Genomic DNA, 17658 nt, shown 5'->3' with positions numbered 1-17658 from the left:
AGAAGCTGCAGCTGTGTGTACATGCAGTGGAACCTCCTGGGTGCTGGTGTTGTCAAAATGAGTGGCGATGGCTGTTTATAGTGTTGAGGGGATGAGGGACAACATTCAATTATCAATGGACAGGATAAAAGCAATGGTACCAACGCAGCTGAAATATATGCAGACAGAGTGGAGGGAAAAGTTTGGGTGAAGTGATGAGTGATGCAGAGTTTTTTGTTAAAAAGAATGACATGTTATTGATGACTTCATACTCACTGTCCACCACAATCTTGCGGTCTGTGCCATCATCGTTGATCTGCTGGATGTTGCCAAAGTGGATATCGCTGAAGAAGATGCGGTTGGCTCCTTTCCCTCCGCCGCCATGATAGTCATAGCTGAGGGCAATGACATTCTTCATGTGGTCAGGGTCCTCAAACGGCTTTATTGGCGCGTTGAGGTTCGTCTCATCAGACAGGTGGATGCTCTTCAGAATGGTACGCTCCGAGTACAGCAGGTATCCGTCATAGTCACGGCAACCGCGGTTGTCCTCTGCCAGCATGCCGTGAGCACAGGCGCAGGTGCGCTTCCCGTTGCCGCGGAAAAGACACAGCTGTTCACAACCGCCGTTGTCTTTGCAGACGTTGGTGCCTGAGGAGTAGTGACATGTTTATGAGGTGTTAAATCAAATAATGAGCCTTGTTAAACACAATTTAAATTTCATGGATTCCTAGGGGGCTGGATTAAGTTGGGTGGTAAAGGGTTTTATCAATGTGTTTGTGAAGGCATGTTTTTGCATACATGTGAGGACTAACTCAAGAATGCCCATTATCCTTGAGGACATATTGGCCAGACTTATCAGCAAAAAAGCGTCTTTTTTCGGGTTTGTGGTTCAGTTTATGGTGCTTAGTGTTTTGTGTGTGTTCCTACCTTGCTGCCTGGCCCTGTTGAAAACCTTGATGTCTTTCAGCTGTACACCAATGCCAGTCCTTAGCTGCACAGCATCTGTAGCGTTGTCTTTGCTGCCTCTCTTAATGGAGCCATTGGCATGAGTCCTAAACAAGAGGCAACCAAACTTATTCAATTAACAGTATGATACAATATTAAATCTTCCACATAATTCAAAAGCTGTCCTGCATTGACAGATAGTAGAGCAATGGAAAGAGACTTTTTTAATGGTTGGTTTAACTAATTAATTAACCTCTGAACTGACCTGTCACTCCAATAGATGAATTCCTCAAAAACAGACACAGCAAACATGTCCATGTTGTTGTTAGCCAGCACTAGCTCCCTGTTCTCTCCAGTCTCCAGGTTGATCCGCTCAATCTTGTCTGTCCTGGCATCGCACCAATACAGCATACCTCCCTGCAAAGACAAAGCAGAAACAAAATAGTGTTGATTATTTAGGGAAGCTCACATTTTCAAAATGAAAAAACAAAAGAGGTATTTAGGAGACTGGCATGCTGGTTAATTCATAAACACAATAAACGTCATAGAAATTATTCTATTGCCTCTTTAGCTTGTTCGCTACAGCACCTAATGCTTTAAAATATAATGCTGGAGCAGAGAGGAGATGACAAGAGAGGTTGTACACAAATGTAAATAGTTCATGATATATAGCATGTGGAGCCCCCAATTTTTTCAATTCTTTTGTAAAATAAATGATCAAAGAAATTCAACTTGTGTTTTTCATTTTTATGGTATCAACACTTTATGTTGTACTGCACAAAATATATTGTTGTGTTCTCTCTACTTCTAGCCATGATTGTGCTGTTTTCATAGATGTGCAGGACTTATATATTGCAGTGAAAAATTTAGCCACAGATAGTAAAATGTGGCAGGAGCAAAAAAAACATTGTGAAACTGCTTGGGGCTCAGAGGGTTAATAATGACAACTGAGTTTAGGGATGTCTTCAAAGCTATGATGTCAGCCGTGGTCCATACCTCGTAGTCGACGGAGATTCCATTGGGCCAACTGATGCTCACATTGACAAGGACCAACCTCTCGGAACCATCCAATCTAGAGCGCTCAATACGAGGGTACTGACCCCATTCAGTCCAGAACAGATACCTGCAAACAAAAGTTCATTTTAGGTGGATTTAGATATATATTATCACGATCACTCCATACAAGTAACTGAAGGCGACAGCTCTACAGAAGGCCGAATGAAACTGTTGCCAGGGACACTTACCCTTTAACTGGGTGAACAGTGATGGCTCTGGGTTTGTCCAGGCCCTGGGAAATGACTACATAGCGGAAGGAGCCATTCAGCCTGGCCACCTCGATCACGTCAAAGCCCTGGTCAGTCCAGTAAATATTTCCTATAAAAGAACAGAGATATAAATCAGCTATGTAGTCCTGGACAAAATCATTAAAATAGGATTTCAAATCTATTATGACTAGACCTGCGATCCAGTCGACGGTGATGCCCTCGACCCTGCCAATGCCATTGGTGACCACATCTTCCCTCCATGTCTGATCTCTCTTTGCCCTGCTGATGGTGCTCAGGCCCATGTCCACCCAGTAGATGGTGTCATTCTCTGAAAACGAAGAGGCCTTTTGTGTCAAACTATAAATACTCACTTCACTGAGATAATGACAGCTTTAAAATGTCACTTAAGCAAAGTCCTCCAGTTACTGATTTCCAGCAGTGTCACTCACCAGCGTGGAAGTCTATACCCACTGCCAGAGAGGTGCCAGACACTGGCACCAAGGCATCAGATTTGTCTGCCGGGTCGAGTGGAATTCCTCTAATTCCCTCATGAACGGAGTAAAGCAGGAAAGAGCCCATGCCTGCTCAGAGACAGTACAACATATTATGTTTTTATGGCTCACTGAATGTCCTACAGTTATGTGGGACGGTAGCTGTGAAGTTGTGACTTACCTTCACAGGACTGTTGTCCTGTCTTGAGGCTGTATCCAGCAGTGCACATGCAGGCCCTGGTTGTTGGTGAGGTAGGCAGACACAGCTGGGAGCAGTCTCCATTGTTGTTACTGCACAAGTTGATACCCGCTAAAGGAAGAAGAGAGGATCAGTGAGGCACAAAAAGAAAGAAAAATATTTTTCTTTTCTAGTTTTATGCTGATAGAGCATTGATATGGTAAATTTTACATCCACTTCAAAACATGAGTCTCAAGATAATTTAATCTAAATTGGCTTTCCAACAATTGCAAAATATGTAGGATTAATATTTCTTACCTTTCTGCACATCCTCATCGTAAATCCTCATGTGCATCATAGGGGAGGTGTTGTTTCGCAAAACCTTCCAGTTTCCTCCGTCCTTCTTGTCACATGTTCCAATCTGGTCAGTTCCCTGGTCTGCCCACCACATCTTGTCTCCTGCAGTGTGGGAAATTGTATATTTGTATGTTATTCCTTTAACATGGGCCAGTGTTTTCTAAGCATGTAAGCATTGGCTAGTATGTAACTAGGCTAATATGTAACTATCAACTTTCAGATCAGACAGATTAGAAAACAGAGAGGAAACATTTGAAGTATCATCTTTTTCAACTTACCCATAATAGCCAGTGCAGTAGCCTTGGTAAGTTTTCCTTTAACACCTTCCAGGATTTCCAGTTTCGTCCCATCCAGATGACAGCGGCTAATGGTGCTGTTTCCTGAGCTGATCCAGTACAGCTGCTCTCTTTCATAGTCTATGGAGAGGCCTGAGTGGAAAACATAATGATGCTATTATACATATACATCCCTAATAGGCTTAATCTGTGCTTTTACACTGTAGAGTTTAATAGAGATCTATTATTATTGTGCTGACAGTTGTTTTTTTCGCAGTAGGAGGTACATGTGCTCACCCACAGGTCCTTTTTGATCGGTGAAAAGTATGGTGCTGTTGCTACCATCCATGTTAGCCATGCTTATGTTGTCACCATCAGTCCAGTACAGCTTCCTGAGGACGGATATTAATGCTTTGAGACATGAAGAGGAGCTGAGATCTATTTTCTGGAGAATAGCTATGCTCTACCCAAGAAACATTGCAATAGGAGACACAAAATGAGACATCAAATGAGGAAAACTAGTAGGCTAAGGGAGAAGTGGCAGTCAGGGTAGTAAAGTAAATTACAAAAAATGGATTCACATCTTGATCTGAATGCAGTCCTAACTAACTGGAAACAGAACTCACCCCAGTAGAGGATGCACCACCAGACAGTGGGGCTTGTCCAAGCCCTGGATGACAGCATTCTTGAAAGATCCATCCAGTCTGGCTACATTGATCTGCTTCTTATTGGCATCATAGCTGGTCCAGAAGAGGTTTCTGGACACCCAGTCGACTGCCAGCCCGTGAGCATTAGGAAGGTCTGGGAAATGTTGGAATTACAATGGAACATTTTCAGACAGATACATAAAGTTTTAACTCTCAATTGAAATCACAACAAAGAATTAAGATAAAATTGGAATGAAAAATATTCCTGAAATCGTTCTCACCAGCAGACACAACAGTCTCCACCCCAGTGCCATTAATGAAAGCTCTCTTGATTGTCTGCGTTCGAACATCTGACCAGTAGATGCGATGCTCTACAGCGTCATAGTCCACCACTGTCACGTTGTCTATGTCCGGCACGGTGAAGGAGATGATGTAATTGTAGTAGGGGTTGTCAATGTCTACACCCCGGATCTCGATCTGACGAGCATATAGAAGGAACTTGCGGGATTCTGGGAGGAAGAAAGATAAAACAAGTACTCAGAACAAGAATGCTAATTTCTGGTGCATTTTCATGAATTATAACATATATATATATATATATATATATATATATATATATATATATATATTTACACAAATGATGGGAAGGAGAGAAAATATGTTTTTCAAATAATCCAATAAAGTATATAAAAGTCCAATGTCAGCAACAGAGACTTCTCTGTATAGAAACCTCCTGGTATTGTGCTCAAGTCTGTCCCATGTATATACATTTATATGTACATTGTGATTGAAAGTTAAGTTAAGTTTAGGCTTCTTCTCACTGGACTTGCCACACAATCAAAGGGTGGAGCAAGCTGGATCCCAGGAGACAGAAGCTCAAAAGGGTCAAACTGACCAGTCAGTAACATGTTGCCCTTGTCATGGCTTGATTACTTTCTGAGAAATGGGGAGGTGGAGATAACAAATTACTCCTTCTCAGTCAAAAATTCCTGCAGCTTAAACTTAGTCTAAGTGTAGAATGTGACCAAGTTCAGAGAAAAACTTCAGTTTGGCTGAGATTCTGCTCAGCTCCATGAAAATTCCTGTGTTGATGGGGAATGCATCAGACGCCCTCTAATCCAATTATCCTTAAATCTACACTGCTGAGAAGAGGATTGTTCTGTAGAATGCATTACCTTTAGACAGACAGGCATGCACACGGACTCCCAGAGCCACCCCTCAAAACCATCCTGAACCCACTCATGAAATCACACAGCAATAAAATGAAGACCTCAGGCACATCACTTGTGACAGTCTTTTATATGAAATGAAATGCAAATGAGAGTGAAGATGGCTACGTGGCACAAAAAGAGGATAAGTAATTAGATCTTCTGTCATAAGGGATGACGGTTAATGACGCTGATGTCGCGTTCGGGAGCTGAGCGCACTGTAACAGTCATGACAGTTGGGAGAAAACATTCCTGCCAAAAAAAAAAAAAAAGCCCATTTCTTGCTCCTTCATGACACGGATTGTATATGGCAGCATTGCATAAACACACTCTGTCTGAATGTTTACTTTAAGGTAAGAGAAAAAGTTTGTAGGTGTTTGTGAGTAACAGTACGTGTCCTTACCTTTGCAGGTGCGTTTGTCAGGCTGAAGCTTCATGAGGTGAGGACAGGCACAGGAGAAGGTCTGGTTGAAATTGATGAGACAGAGGTGGGAGCAAGGGCCTTTACCATCACTAGTGGCACATGGGTTAGGAGCTGAAAGAAAGAATCAGAGGTAATGTGGTGAAAGCGGCAAAGGCACAAAAAGACAGGGGGGATGTATTTCCTTTAAGGCTCACACTATGTGTATATTTATTCCAAAAAAGCATCTCCCAAAATTCATGAAATTAGACCATACATTCTAGTATCAGACTAAGCCAACAGTTTAATGTGAAAAGCTATTTCGAGAATATTAAAGTCAAGATTGTCCATCAACCCAAGGAAAGAGAGTGTGTGAAAAAAGACTGGTTGCGGTCGAATAGTCTTTTTAGTGTAGGAACTTTCCTAAGTGGCAGCCATAATAAGAGCTGGTCGAATTCTTTAAATGCTAAGAAAAGGTCCGGATCTTTCCTCAACCTCATGAATTTTTCCATCGGGTCAAAGAAAAGTGGATAGGACAAGATAGGACTTCATTTTTTTGACTATTCAACACAGCCCACATTGGCAGACATGTCAACTCAGCTTGTTACGTAATCACTGTCATGGGTCATCAGTTGCAGCTGTCAATCAACGATTCTGTGAGATCTCTCTTTTCCTGCCATCAATTACAGGACCCAGTGCTTTTCTGTTGCCCACACACCCTTAGCCATTGGCTACTAGACATCAAGGTGACAGTTCAATTTGACAGAATAACTGCAGATCTTTTTGTCATCTTGTCAATCATGTGAACCTCCAAGGCCAACACGTGACATTTTAGTCGCATGAGGAGGGTTATATATTTCCTACCCAGCCGGTGGGAAATGTCAAACAGTGAGGTGAATTATTTGATCAACAAGGCTGCAGGAGGTGTCCAAATTGCTGCCGGTGTGAGGACACCACATAGCTCACAGCTCTGAAAGGTCAGCTGTCTTTGGAGAGTAGGAGTCGTGAATCAACACGGTCAGCAATGAACTGCGAGCTCGTCACCGTTCTCCTTTGAGTTAAAGCCCAATTCAGTCAGCCACGCTGACAGGCAGGGGTTGAATCTGAGATGTGGAGGCTCTCTCTCTCTCTCTCTCTCTCTCTCTCTCTCTCTCTCTGTCTCTGTCTCTGTCTCTCTCTCTCTCTCTCTGTCTCTCTCTCTGTCTCTCTGTCTCACTGTCTCTCTGTCTGTCTCTCTGTCTGTCTCTCTGTCTGTCTCTGTCTGTGTGTGTGTGTGTGTGTGTGTGTGTGTGTGTGTGTGTGTGTGTGTGTGTGTGTGTGTGTGTGTGTGTGCGAGTGTGTTTATTCATATGTATCTGGTGTGCAACCTACCCTGAGGTTGTCTGGAGGGGTGATAGACCTGCAAGTCAAAGGGCTGCGTGTTGGTGCGCTGGACTACGGTGACATTGTGTCCTGTCCATTTGTTGGCTTTGGCCAGAGTGTTAGTCCTCCAGTCAGTCCAGTAGACCTCGCCTCCATACATGGTGACAGCAAAGGGGTGGGACAAATACTCATGACCCCGCAACACTTCGATCAGCCCAGAACCGTCGTACATAGCCGAGTAGATAGCATCTGACCTGGAGGAAGATTAGGACAGAGATGTATACATCAGCTTAAGTGAATGCATGATGCTCATGTCACTATATGAGTCTGTTTATGTAAAATGACATACAAAGTACAAAGGACATCTGCATGTTTATCAAAAAAATGAATAACGGCAACCAAAAGATACTGAGCAAGTAGGTGGATGCAGTGCAATGAGAGGACTCCATATATTCAGAGACTAGTGGCCAATGCTACCTTGCATCAATCCAGACAATGCGTCTTTCCATGTAGTCCACAGTGAGACCGTTGGGCCAGCCACCACTGCCTGTTTCCCTGTGGATGGTGCGTCTGCCTTCACCACTCATAGATGCTGCCTCAATCCTGGGCAAACTGGCATCCCAGTCTGTCCAAAATAGAATACTGCAAACAGAAAATTAATCAATGTGAGGAGGAATTTTCACAGATGTGCACAGTATCACATGAGAACATGTTAGTTTAATAGAAAATACAGCAGGAATATAGCCTAAGCTAAAAATGTAAGTCCAGTGGAAATTCTAGTAACTTTGCATTTTCTGAAAGGGTGGTAACAGCTTCAGAGTCCCTAGATCTATGCTTCTTACCCATCACGAGGGTCTAGGGCGATGGCCCTTGGGTGCTCCACCTCCCCAGCCAGCAGGGTTGTTCTCATGGTCCCATCCAGTTTAGCGACCTCGATCTGGTCCAGATTGCTCTCAACCCAGTAGATGTTTCCTGCTATCCAGTCCACGGCCAGGCCCTCTGGGGTGGCCAGTCCATACTGGATCACCACTTCAAAACTGGTCAGGGCTGAATGGGAAACACAGAGAAAGAGGGACTTAAAACAAGTATGGTGTTTAGCTATGTATCACGCATTTGATAACTGAATAGCAAGCTGAAAAGGGGACTTTTTGTAGCCTTTTATAGCATTTTAATGTGTGTGGTGACTTTAAGCAGAAAAATAGCGGTTGTTATTCTTCTAATTTAGTGTAATAGGTTGGTTTATGTCACGTTCAAGAAGGAGAGCAAATTTCAAGCCAGCACATATGATTCATTGCAAAAGAAAATAAAAACTCTGTCAGTGAACAGCACGCACTGCTGCTGTGTCTGTCAGTGTGGCTCCGACCAGCACTATCTTCCCAACACCACTGCCCCACCTCTAACAAAACAAACATCCAACACAAGATCTCCCACTCTTTTTAATCTTTCCCAGAAACAACGGGAACATGCAGTCTAAAGTGCAAACCAAAATGTGTGATCATCTTCCAATAGTAATTAGAGGGAGAATGATAGGTCTTCACAGTTTGCTTAAAGGAATGCTGGAGTTATGGCTGCCTTTCTGTGTGGGTAGGGGTGTCTTGGTTAAGCTGTGTGAACTACACAGTGTATGCCAACAACTTTAGAGATTCTGAAATGGCTTCAATAACAAGGAGCAGGAGCTGATCTATGCTGATCACAATGTCTCTACTTGGGAGTCCTGTTTAAATGGTGAAGTTGGAGGGCTGGGAACTGGAACTGCAGTGTATTGTTCCTCCTACGCTACATCAGTGTTCTGGCTGCAGTCACGCACATCGAGTACTGAGACAAATGGGAAGAGACAAAGCCTTCCGTGTGCCCCCTAAGTGCTGTGCTGGGAACACAACCTTGATTGGCAAGAAGACCTGGGGTTTTGGAGCAAGACCATGACCTGGCTATTTATTCAGGGTCACAGACTGCTGCTGCTGACCACAGATTCTTTTTAAAAACATTTGGCTCTGAGAAATTACAGAGTGCTCAGTGGAAGTTAATTTAAGAGAAATGCTCAGTCAAAGGAACAAATAGAATTTGCGAACCACTTTACATATTACTCTGTTAATTAGACTGTTCTGAGTGGCTAATCATTCAAAACTACCAAAAGCTGTATCAAACTAGCAGCCTCACCACCATTGTCAGACAATTTCCCACGGTAGATCTTGTCCTCTACGACATCAGTCCAGTACAGGGTGCTCTGGTTGAGGTGGAAGTCCAAGGCAATGGTGTTCCTCAGGCCTGGAACCAGCACACTAAACTCCCCCTTGTGAAGCTCAATCCTTCTGATCTCATGGCGGTTGGAAAAGATGATGAAAGGCTTGAACGGATCTGAAGGCAAAGATGTTGTAGCCGGAAAAGTGTTAGTGTCTCAACACAGTAAATCTTAACCTGCCACAGCTGTCTTTGCAATGTCTTTCACTCCATCTGTCTCTTTAAAAAAAAAAAAAAAAAAAAAAAAAAAAAAAAAGAATAATTGAAGGGGTTTGCTGCTCACTTAATTACTGTACATACATATAGCAGAATCAGTATTGTGGAGCCTCTTCATCACAAGAAAAATACTTTTGCTCTCAATTTGAAGTCAAAAAAGAAATTCTTCAGTTTGTAGGATTAAATAAACCGTTAGTACCAGAAATGCCCTGTTTTACCTTACCAGTGCTTTTGCAGCTCTCCATGTCAGACTCAAGCTCCCAGCCCTCGTAGCAGGAGCACTTGACACTAGATTTCTCCTGCTCACACTTCTGGCTACACTTGAGATGTTTGGCGCAGAAGCTCTGGATCTGGCAGGTCTTGTTGTCGGCTCCCAGCTCCATGCCCAGGGGACAAGAGCACATGAAGCCCTCCCCAGGAATGATGCTGCAGTTGTGGCTGCAGCCACCATTGTCCAATGAACACAGATCTGCAGGAAAGAAACAGATTTAGAATGAGTTGGAATATATCTGAGACAGAAGAGGTGTATGTTCTGTTTAAGGTGTTTTTAACATCAATATGGAATGTACAGGACAAATGAACCAGGTGGTGAAGACATTTTCATGTTGTGGTTTATGTCAAAAGTTTTACCACAAAGTTTCTCGTCAGAGCCATCCGGACAATCGTCAGTGCCATCACACAGCTTCTCAGCAGGCAGACAGATGGAGTCGTTGGTAGCACACATGTGGTGAGACAACTTGCACACCAACGCCTCGCAGTTGTCCTCATCAGAGTTGTCCTCACAGTCACTGTCACCATCACAAACCCAAGCTTTGCTGATGCAACGAGCTGTCAAGACCACAAAGTAATGATTATCAGCTTGTGTTGTTTTAAGACTTTAATATATTCATAGCAAATGGTTTTAAACATTTGTTTGCCAGAAATTTAATTAGCCACGAATTAGCCACATGAGGGATGCGCAAATTAATTTTCCACAGCTAGTTTCTGTTCAGGCAATTACTCTTTCATCTATTTGTCAGAGAGAAAAAAAAAACATATCTGTACTAACACAACAACATTGTTAAACGGTTCATCGACCTTAACATCTGGTACTTAAGCCAGCTGAAAGCATCCTCACCAGAGTCCCTGCAGCTAAACTTGACTGCCGGGTCACACATGTGGGTCACACCCTCGCAGTTGTTCTCATCACTCAGGTCCATACAGTCTGTGTCCCCATCACAGCGCCAGCGCATGGGAATGCACAGGCCGTCCATCCGACACTGGAACTCATCTACATGGCAGCCGCCTGGAGGACGGGTAGCTGGAGAGAAAACAGCAAGACAAAGTGTGATAGTAAGCCGACCACAAAGATGGAGTGTGCAGTTTAGCCAATGTCAAAAAAGCAATAAAACACCAGCAGAAGTCAGCAACTGAAAAATAACTAAACTGGAATCTCCTGCAGCACACAACAATCACATAGACCACACACATTTTGCAAAAACCGGAGAGAACAAAGAAAAGGAAATTCTAGTCATTAATTAATGTTTAGGTATGCTGGGATGCTGGGATGCTGGGTTAACAACCTGAAACTGAGCCAAGTCACACAACAATGACACACACAGCTCACTGACTGATTAAAAGACACCAGTGGGGAGGTGGCACAATGACATCCCCACATGGCAAAGGTCAGCTCTTGGCAGGGGTAGAGAAGGAAATGGACCGGGGACCTTTCAGCACAGAACTACAATATACAGGAGGGGAAAGCGATAGCATTGCATTTCATTTAATGACTTCCAGACGGCAGGCCAAGAGATCCTATAAACACACACACACACAACCAGAAACACACACAGAGCACAGATTGCTCATTAGACCAACAGGTCACGCTGGGCCCCGTTATTGCATGCTGGGACTTACACAGTGAACAGGAGCGTATGTTTCTAGGCAGCCTGAAGAATAAGTGCGATGCTGTACTATGTTGCTGCCTCAGTGATTGTTACAAGATTGGTTAACCAGCAAAACGCAATGTTCCAAATCAGCCAAGCATGGCCCCCAGCTATTTTTAACTCTAAACATGTAAATCCATATCACTGCAGCAGAGTCAAAACATCTGTGCCATTTGTATAAGACCATAAAAGAGTTTAATTGTTATCTAACCCCAAAACATAATCACATCCTGAACAGAGCATCAGAGAGGATTTGCTGTAAATGATAAGTAGAAGCCAGAGGGCAGGCAGGGGCATGCAGAGCAGAGGAAATGAAGCAGGGAGGAGGACAATCCCGTTTTCATTGCGACCACCCCTTTACAACTGTAAACGGCAACATGTAAACACAGTGAAATACAATACATGATGAGCGCTAGATACAGCTGGCAAAAGTATAAACAAAGCCATAAAAAAAAAATGTTGGAGCAGAGCTATTTCAGATTGGTTCACAGTATATGCTCCTTACCCTGGTTGGTACAGTTGGCATGAGTCTCGTCACTGTAGTCTCCACAGTCATTGTCGCCGTCACAGGTCCAGTATTCTGGGATGCAGCGGCCACTGTTGCATTTAAACTGGACACTGGAGCAGGAATGGCTACAGCCTGCTTCATCACTGTTGTCTCCACAGTCATTGTCTGTACATCAGCACACACAATATTTCAATTTCGGTTATTGGGTTGTTTTTGCAGCTTCCCGGAAAGTGAAGAAAGTCTAAGAAAAAGATTACCGTTGTCACAGCGCCAGTTGATGTTGATGCAGCGGCCATTGGCGCAAGTGAACTGAGTCAGAGGGAAGCAGGTTGGATAGGCTAAAAAGGGGTCAAGAGGGAATATGTAAATAAAAAACATAAGATCTGTCGTCTCGGAGGAAAACACATGCTAAAAGCAGCAATATATATATATATATATATATATATATATATATATATATATATATATATATATATATATATATATATATATATATATATATATATATATATATATATATATATATATATATATATATATATATATATATATATATATATATATATATAAAAAAAAAACGGTGCAATTTAAGACTCACCACAGGAGTCTGGTTCATCAGAGCGGTCTCCACAGTCGTCATCCAGGTCACATGTCCAGGAGATGGGGATGCAGCGCCCACTGGCACAAGGGTACTGGTTCGGTGGGCATGTACGAGCTGGCAGGGGAATAAGGTAATGGATATATGAAGTATGCAATATCCTGACTCAACATTCAAGCTTGCAATGACTTATCAATGTCACATAACCTAATTTCCAAAATTGTATTGCTTTAAATAGTTGTGACCACAAAAATAACTCACTTTATCTTAATTAAAATAAAGACAATTTGTAATCTCCGACCACAGAGAGGGCTCTTTTTAAAAGTAACAAACGCTGTTAGCCAAGGTCCATTGCTGTTTTCCAGTGCATTATGATCGATGCTGCAGATAAATAGTCCTGGACTGTTTGTAAATTCATGATGGCATCCACCGCACAAATCGTAACTGAATTAACAGATCTCAATATGTCTGCTTTAGTTGCAACTTGTCTGTCTGCCCAATGTTCTCTCTTTTCACTTACACCATTTTAACTAACTATTGATAACTGTCTCATTGTCTAACAGCAATAACCCTAATTGCAGATTCAATTTTTGTCAAATCAAATCTCGTATCTTACAAATCAAAAGTTGATGAAAAACTGTAATGCTCTCTAAACTACAAAGACCTTCAGGTTTGTATATACCAGAGCAGGTGGTGTTGGATTCATCCTCATCATTGCCGCAGTCATTGTCGCCGTCACACAGCCATCGCAGAGGGATACAGCGATTGTTCTGGCATTTGAATCGGTCAGCTGGGCAGGTGTGCTGGTCTGGTGGAAGAAAACAGAAAAGTATACATTACGGTTGAGTGTCCATATAGGGTTTTGTTATGAACACCAGCTTCTCTTTGTCAATTGTTACCAACGAGGAGTTTACGCCTAGAGAAGAAGCACTGCACGCAGCACCTTTTTCCTGAGCTCCCTGACTTCCTTGAACGACCTCTCAAAGCACTTCTAGTTGAAAATATCGGTACCTTTTTGAAAGGAACTGGTGTTGTCACTGTGAAGGAAGTGCTCCCCAGCCCCTTGCCACGTTATTTTGATATGAAAAAAAAAAAGAAGCTATATGGACACCGAACACGTATTCATTTTAAAAACTTTAATTTCTGTTTCTTGAACACCAAGCTTTCTGGTTTATCAATGCTTTCTGTTTGATGTTCTATATAACCTGCTAAATAATCCTCTCAACATTTAAATATGTCACTTTAAATGAAGTATAAAAAAGAGGACATCCAAGGCAAATATGAGTCTCTAGTTCTCACTATCGCCTGATGAGGAGAAAGCTGGTCAGTGAAATTTCAGTCACATTACGCTGCATGGAAAAAGACAATCCTGGAAACTGTACTTTGCGCTCTGTCGTTTTACGTTAGCCAAGACTCTTAAACTGAATTTTTGTTTATCTCTGTGTTGCTGTGTAACCATGACAAATGACGTAGCACACTTACGGCAGAGCTCAGGGGCCTCATCACTGTTGTCCAGACAATCGTTGTCCCCGTCACACTTCCAGCGCTCTTGGATGCAGCGGTTGTTCTTGCAGGCAAACTCCCCTGGCTGGCACTGCGGCGGGGGAACGTAGGAGGGGTTGGCTGGAGATGAGATCAGGGGTAGGACGAGAGACAGATGGGCCATTCAGACAAGGGCTAAGCACTAAACAAAACAAAGCCTTTTGGATTCTAGGTCAGCTTTCATCAGCTTTTTAAAGTTGCAAAAATATTGGTGAAGGTTTCTTTTAAAACTTCTCGCTAGATTTGGCAAAGATTGTGTATAGTATAGCTTGCAAATGGAAAGTACAGCCTAGATTCTTTCACAGTCTCAACTCCTGCTGAGTAATGAATTTTCCTTAACCTTCCACATTGATCTTTGGTGAAACCTTTCTACTGGTTGGGCTGCTAAGTACCTTTGCAGGTGACATTATCGACATCTAGGATTTGATCGTTAGCACAGCCGCAGGACCTGCCGTCGGGAATAGCAAGGCACAGACTGCTACAGCCACCGTTGTTAACTCGACACGCATTGGAGCCTGCAAGAAAAGACAAACCAAGCAGAAAGTAAGAATGTTCTCATTTGATCTATTTATAAGCAAGTCGTAAAGTGAGAATGAATGAGTAGTAGACATATACCTTGCTGCTGGTGTGCATCATACACTCTGATCTCAAAGATGGGTGGCCTCTCATTGCGAAGTAGGGTGACTGTCTTAGTGACCTGGTCCAGTTTGTAAATGCTGCCACCCCGGTACTCATTCCAAAAAAGAAATTGTTTGTAATGACATAAGCCAAAGGCGTGGTTAAGCTCCTGCCCCTCATACACCACCTGTTAAATCAGGAACAAGATAGGGGTTGGAACTTCAAATATTACCTGCGTTCCAACAAACTCACAAATATCCCATTCCAAATATATTCTCTGAGCATTACCAACCTTTCGCTCAGTGGTGTTGAGGTAAACCAACTCAATGCGGTCGTAGTAAGCATCCACCCAGTACAGGATGCCCTGGGGAATGTCCAGACTCAAGCCATTAGGCCACAGCACTGTCTTGCTGGTCAGGAACACTTGGTGATGGGAACCATCCATCCAAGCTTTCTTGATCTTCCCTCTGTTGCTCTCTGTGGGGTCCTCCTCCCAGTCAGTCCAGTACATCCATCTAGGAGCCGAGAAAAGGTATCATCACGTTCAAAAGCCGTGTGAGACATTTCCGTGACAGCTGCAGCCGTCAAAATGTTTTACACTTTTTAGTTTTGAGAGATCCTTTGAAAGATCATAGGAAACAACAAAACAGGAAGTATCCAAAAATGCCTTGAAAAATCTTCTGCTCCCACACACACACACTCACACATGTGATGCTTTAACAAACATCTACAGTGCAGGCCTCAAGACCACCCTCTCCCAATACACTAGAAGTACTCACACTAACACACAAGTTTAATTCTGCTTCACTCAAACATTACAACTGGATAAATGACTTCAACAAAGCATTTATGAGCGATAAATAACCATTCAAATGACAATCCCCTCTCCTCCAGTGTCTCACCCATTCTGGGGGTCCACCACAATTGCACGAGGGTGGCTCATCTTGCCCTCAATGAGAGTCTTGCGGGTCTGAGAAGCCTTCTCCAGCCTGGCGACGCAAATAGTCTTCTTAGGCCCATCATCTGTCCAGTAGAGATTACCTCCCATCCAGTCTACTGCTATCCCCTCTACCGTGTGAATTCCTGAGATAAGCAAAAGAAGTCTGAGTGAAAAAGACATTATTGGCTGGCCAATTTAGGATGAATATGAAGAGAATAAAGTGAAAATCATGTGGAATAACCTGACAAAATTCTTTTCCTCCCTAAGTTCCTGGATTTTGATAGAGCAAAACTATTTCCCATAATCCTGTGCAAAGCAATCATTTCATTCTTACCTTCCTTTAGTATGGTGTCTCTCTCTGTGCCATCTATTTTCTGTCGCCCAATAATGTAGTTGGTGGCATCAGCAAAGTAGATGAATTCACTGGCAGCGTGGAAATCCAGAGCTCGTGGGTTCATTAGGTTCTCAATGGGAATCATGTATTCATCAGGCACCTTAGCGTTCATGTCCATGCCCCTGATGATTCCAGGACGACCCTTACCGTACACCAAGAACAACTCATGGTCTGGTTCTGCAGGGGAAGAAAACATAAATATTCTCAATGAATAACTGTAATGACTTCTGCCTGCGATTTTGTACTTCATTGCCATCATCATTCATCACTGCTGAAACTAATGGGAAGTAGTTCATTTTTGTCAAAATACATTTTTCCCCTCAGTCTTGATACTCACTTTTGCAGGACTTTCCATCGCTGCCAAGGCTGAATCCAGAGCGACAACGACATGTACGGGTTTTGTGGCTGTTGCTCAGCAGACATATGTCAGAGCAACTTCCAGCCTTCCCAAACTGATCCAGGGCACATGCATGGCTGCGCACTAAGCCAGGAGAGAAGGGCACAAAACCAACAGTCATGCAATGGTAACTGCTATCAAAGGACATGGATCAGTTAGTCAAGCCAAGTGCCTTCTTGTACCTTGAGGTTGGCGCCTTTGGTGGTACACGTGCAGTGCAGCTCCCCTGTCTACTCGCGTCACCACCTGGAAGTCGGAGCTGTTGAAGCGGTTTACTCGGATCACACTGGTCTTGGGGTTGAGGTTGCCTTCGTCTGAGTTGGTGGCATACAGGTAGTTCTCAAATACAGTCAGCCCGTACAGGTGCTCAATCTGAAATGCAGTGAGACAATAAAGCAGCAAAATTAAAAAAGTTGTTTTGAGCTTGGAACTGAAAATGCTGATGTTCCAAGCTCATGGTGCATGACTAATGGCTTTTGTGAGAATATTTGTGTACACATTTCTATCTTGAACGCTGTAACTTATGCATAGTTAAAGTTTCCTAACAAATTATTCATCAGTATAAAACAAATGTTGACAGGTTCTAAGAATGTGAAGAAATCTCTGGCAGACAAACAGACTTAGTGACAGACAGACAGAGATAAAGAGAGAGTTAGTGTGAACTTGGCACAGGGTAGCACAATGAATCCACTTCCCATCGGCTGTTAAATATATAGGCTGTTATATAAAAATTAGATAGGTTTTACTTTTATAAGGGTTTGTTCTGTGCGGTTCTCCTCTACTGTCAGAAAGATGTATGTTGTCGGGATCATATTATCTCCCCCATACACTGCAGTCCTGATTTCATTAAGATCATTACTCTACTTAAAGTTTGAGCCAAGCTTTGCTAGGGCCAGGCTAATCTGTTTAGAGAGGCGCTAGCCAGGAAAATCACACACTCTTTTAAGTAATATCAATCAAGGTGATAAAAAAAGGTCTCTTTGCCTTGACAAACAGGAGACAACTGGGAACCAGTACTGCCTCTAAAAGATGATGATATTAAATCAATGATGTTACAGATTTGGAAAACAGATGTTTTGTTTTATTGAAGCGAAGTCTGAAAAGTAAGTAGAGACTCTGGGCCATTGCTGCTTGATTCAACCTTTAAGAAGAAGGCGGAACAATCTGAAATCTAT

The 17658-nt window shown here is 42.9% G+C and overlaps 1 protein-coding gene across 3 annotated transcripts in view; it reads right to left on the bottom strand.

Annotated features, from left to right (window-relative positions):
* Positions 1-17658, bottom strand: part of LOC137889838 (low-density lipoprotein receptor-related protein 1-like) — an 83383-nt gene that overhangs the window by 26348 nt on the left and 39377 nt on the right. For 2 of the 3 annotated variants that reach the window (XM_068733910.1, XM_068733911.1), the window contains exons 9-41: positions 16666-16855; positions 16424-16567; positions 16027-16263; positions 15655-15835; positions 15045-15267; positions 14750-14939; positions 14527-14649; positions 14075-14215; positions 13275-13400; positions 12593-12709; positions 12252-12332; positions 11992-12159; positions 10679-10861; positions 10192-10389; positions 9785-10030; positions 9265-9462; positions 7950-8154; positions 7585-7749; positions 7117-7361; positions 5749-5880; positions 4419-4646; positions 4117-4291; positions 3788-3882; positions 3494-3643; positions 3177-3317; positions 2862-2990; positions 2639-2770; positions 2383-2517; positions 2169-2298; positions 1921-2047; positions 1190-1341; positions 907-1031; positions 256-627 (exon numbers count right to left, since the gene is read on the bottom strand). In XM_068733910.1, the coding sequence (XP_068590011.1) occupies positions 256-627; positions 907-1031; positions 1190-1341; positions 1921-2047; positions 2169-2298; positions 2383-2517; positions 2639-2770; positions 2862-2990; positions 3177-3317; positions 3494-3643; positions 3788-3882; positions 4117-4291; positions 4419-4646; positions 5749-5880; positions 7117-7361; positions 7585-7749; positions 7950-8154; positions 9265-9462; positions 9785-10030; positions 10192-10389; positions 10679-10861; positions 11992-12159; positions 12252-12332; positions 12593-12709; positions 13275-13400; positions 14075-14215; positions 14527-14649; positions 14750-14939; positions 15045-15267; positions 15655-15835; positions 16027-16263; positions 16424-16567; positions 16666-16855 (5584 nt within the window). Of the gene's footprint in view, positions 1-255; positions 628-906; positions 1032-1189; positions 1342-1920; positions 2048-2168; positions 2299-2382; positions 2518-2638; positions 2771-2861; positions 2991-3176; positions 3318-3493; positions 3644-3787; positions 3883-4116; positions 4292-4418; positions 4647-5748; positions 5881-7116; positions 7362-7584; positions 7750-7949; positions 8155-9264; positions 9463-9784; positions 10031-10191; positions 10390-10678; positions 10862-11991; positions 12160-12251; positions 12333-12592; positions 12710-13274; positions 13401-14074; positions 14216-14526; positions 14650-14749; positions 14940-15044; positions 15268-15654; positions 15836-16026; positions 16264-16423; positions 16568-16665; positions 16856-17658 lie in introns of those variants that run through there. The other variant, XM_068733913.1, reaches the window with a different exon arrangement.

Source organism: Cebidichthys violaceus, unplaced genomic scaffold, assembly GCF_023349555.1.
Source record: "Cebidichthys violaceus isolate CVI_PGR_0920_01 unplaced genomic scaffold, fCebVio1.0.p SCAF_6, whole genome shotgun sequence".
Taxonomy (NCBI): Eukaryota; Metazoa; Chordata; class Actinopteri; order Perciformes; family Stichaeidae; genus Cebidichthys; species Cebidichthys violaceus.
Note: the sequence above shows the minus strand (reverse complement) of the source record. Positions and strands in the feature narration are given on the sequence as shown.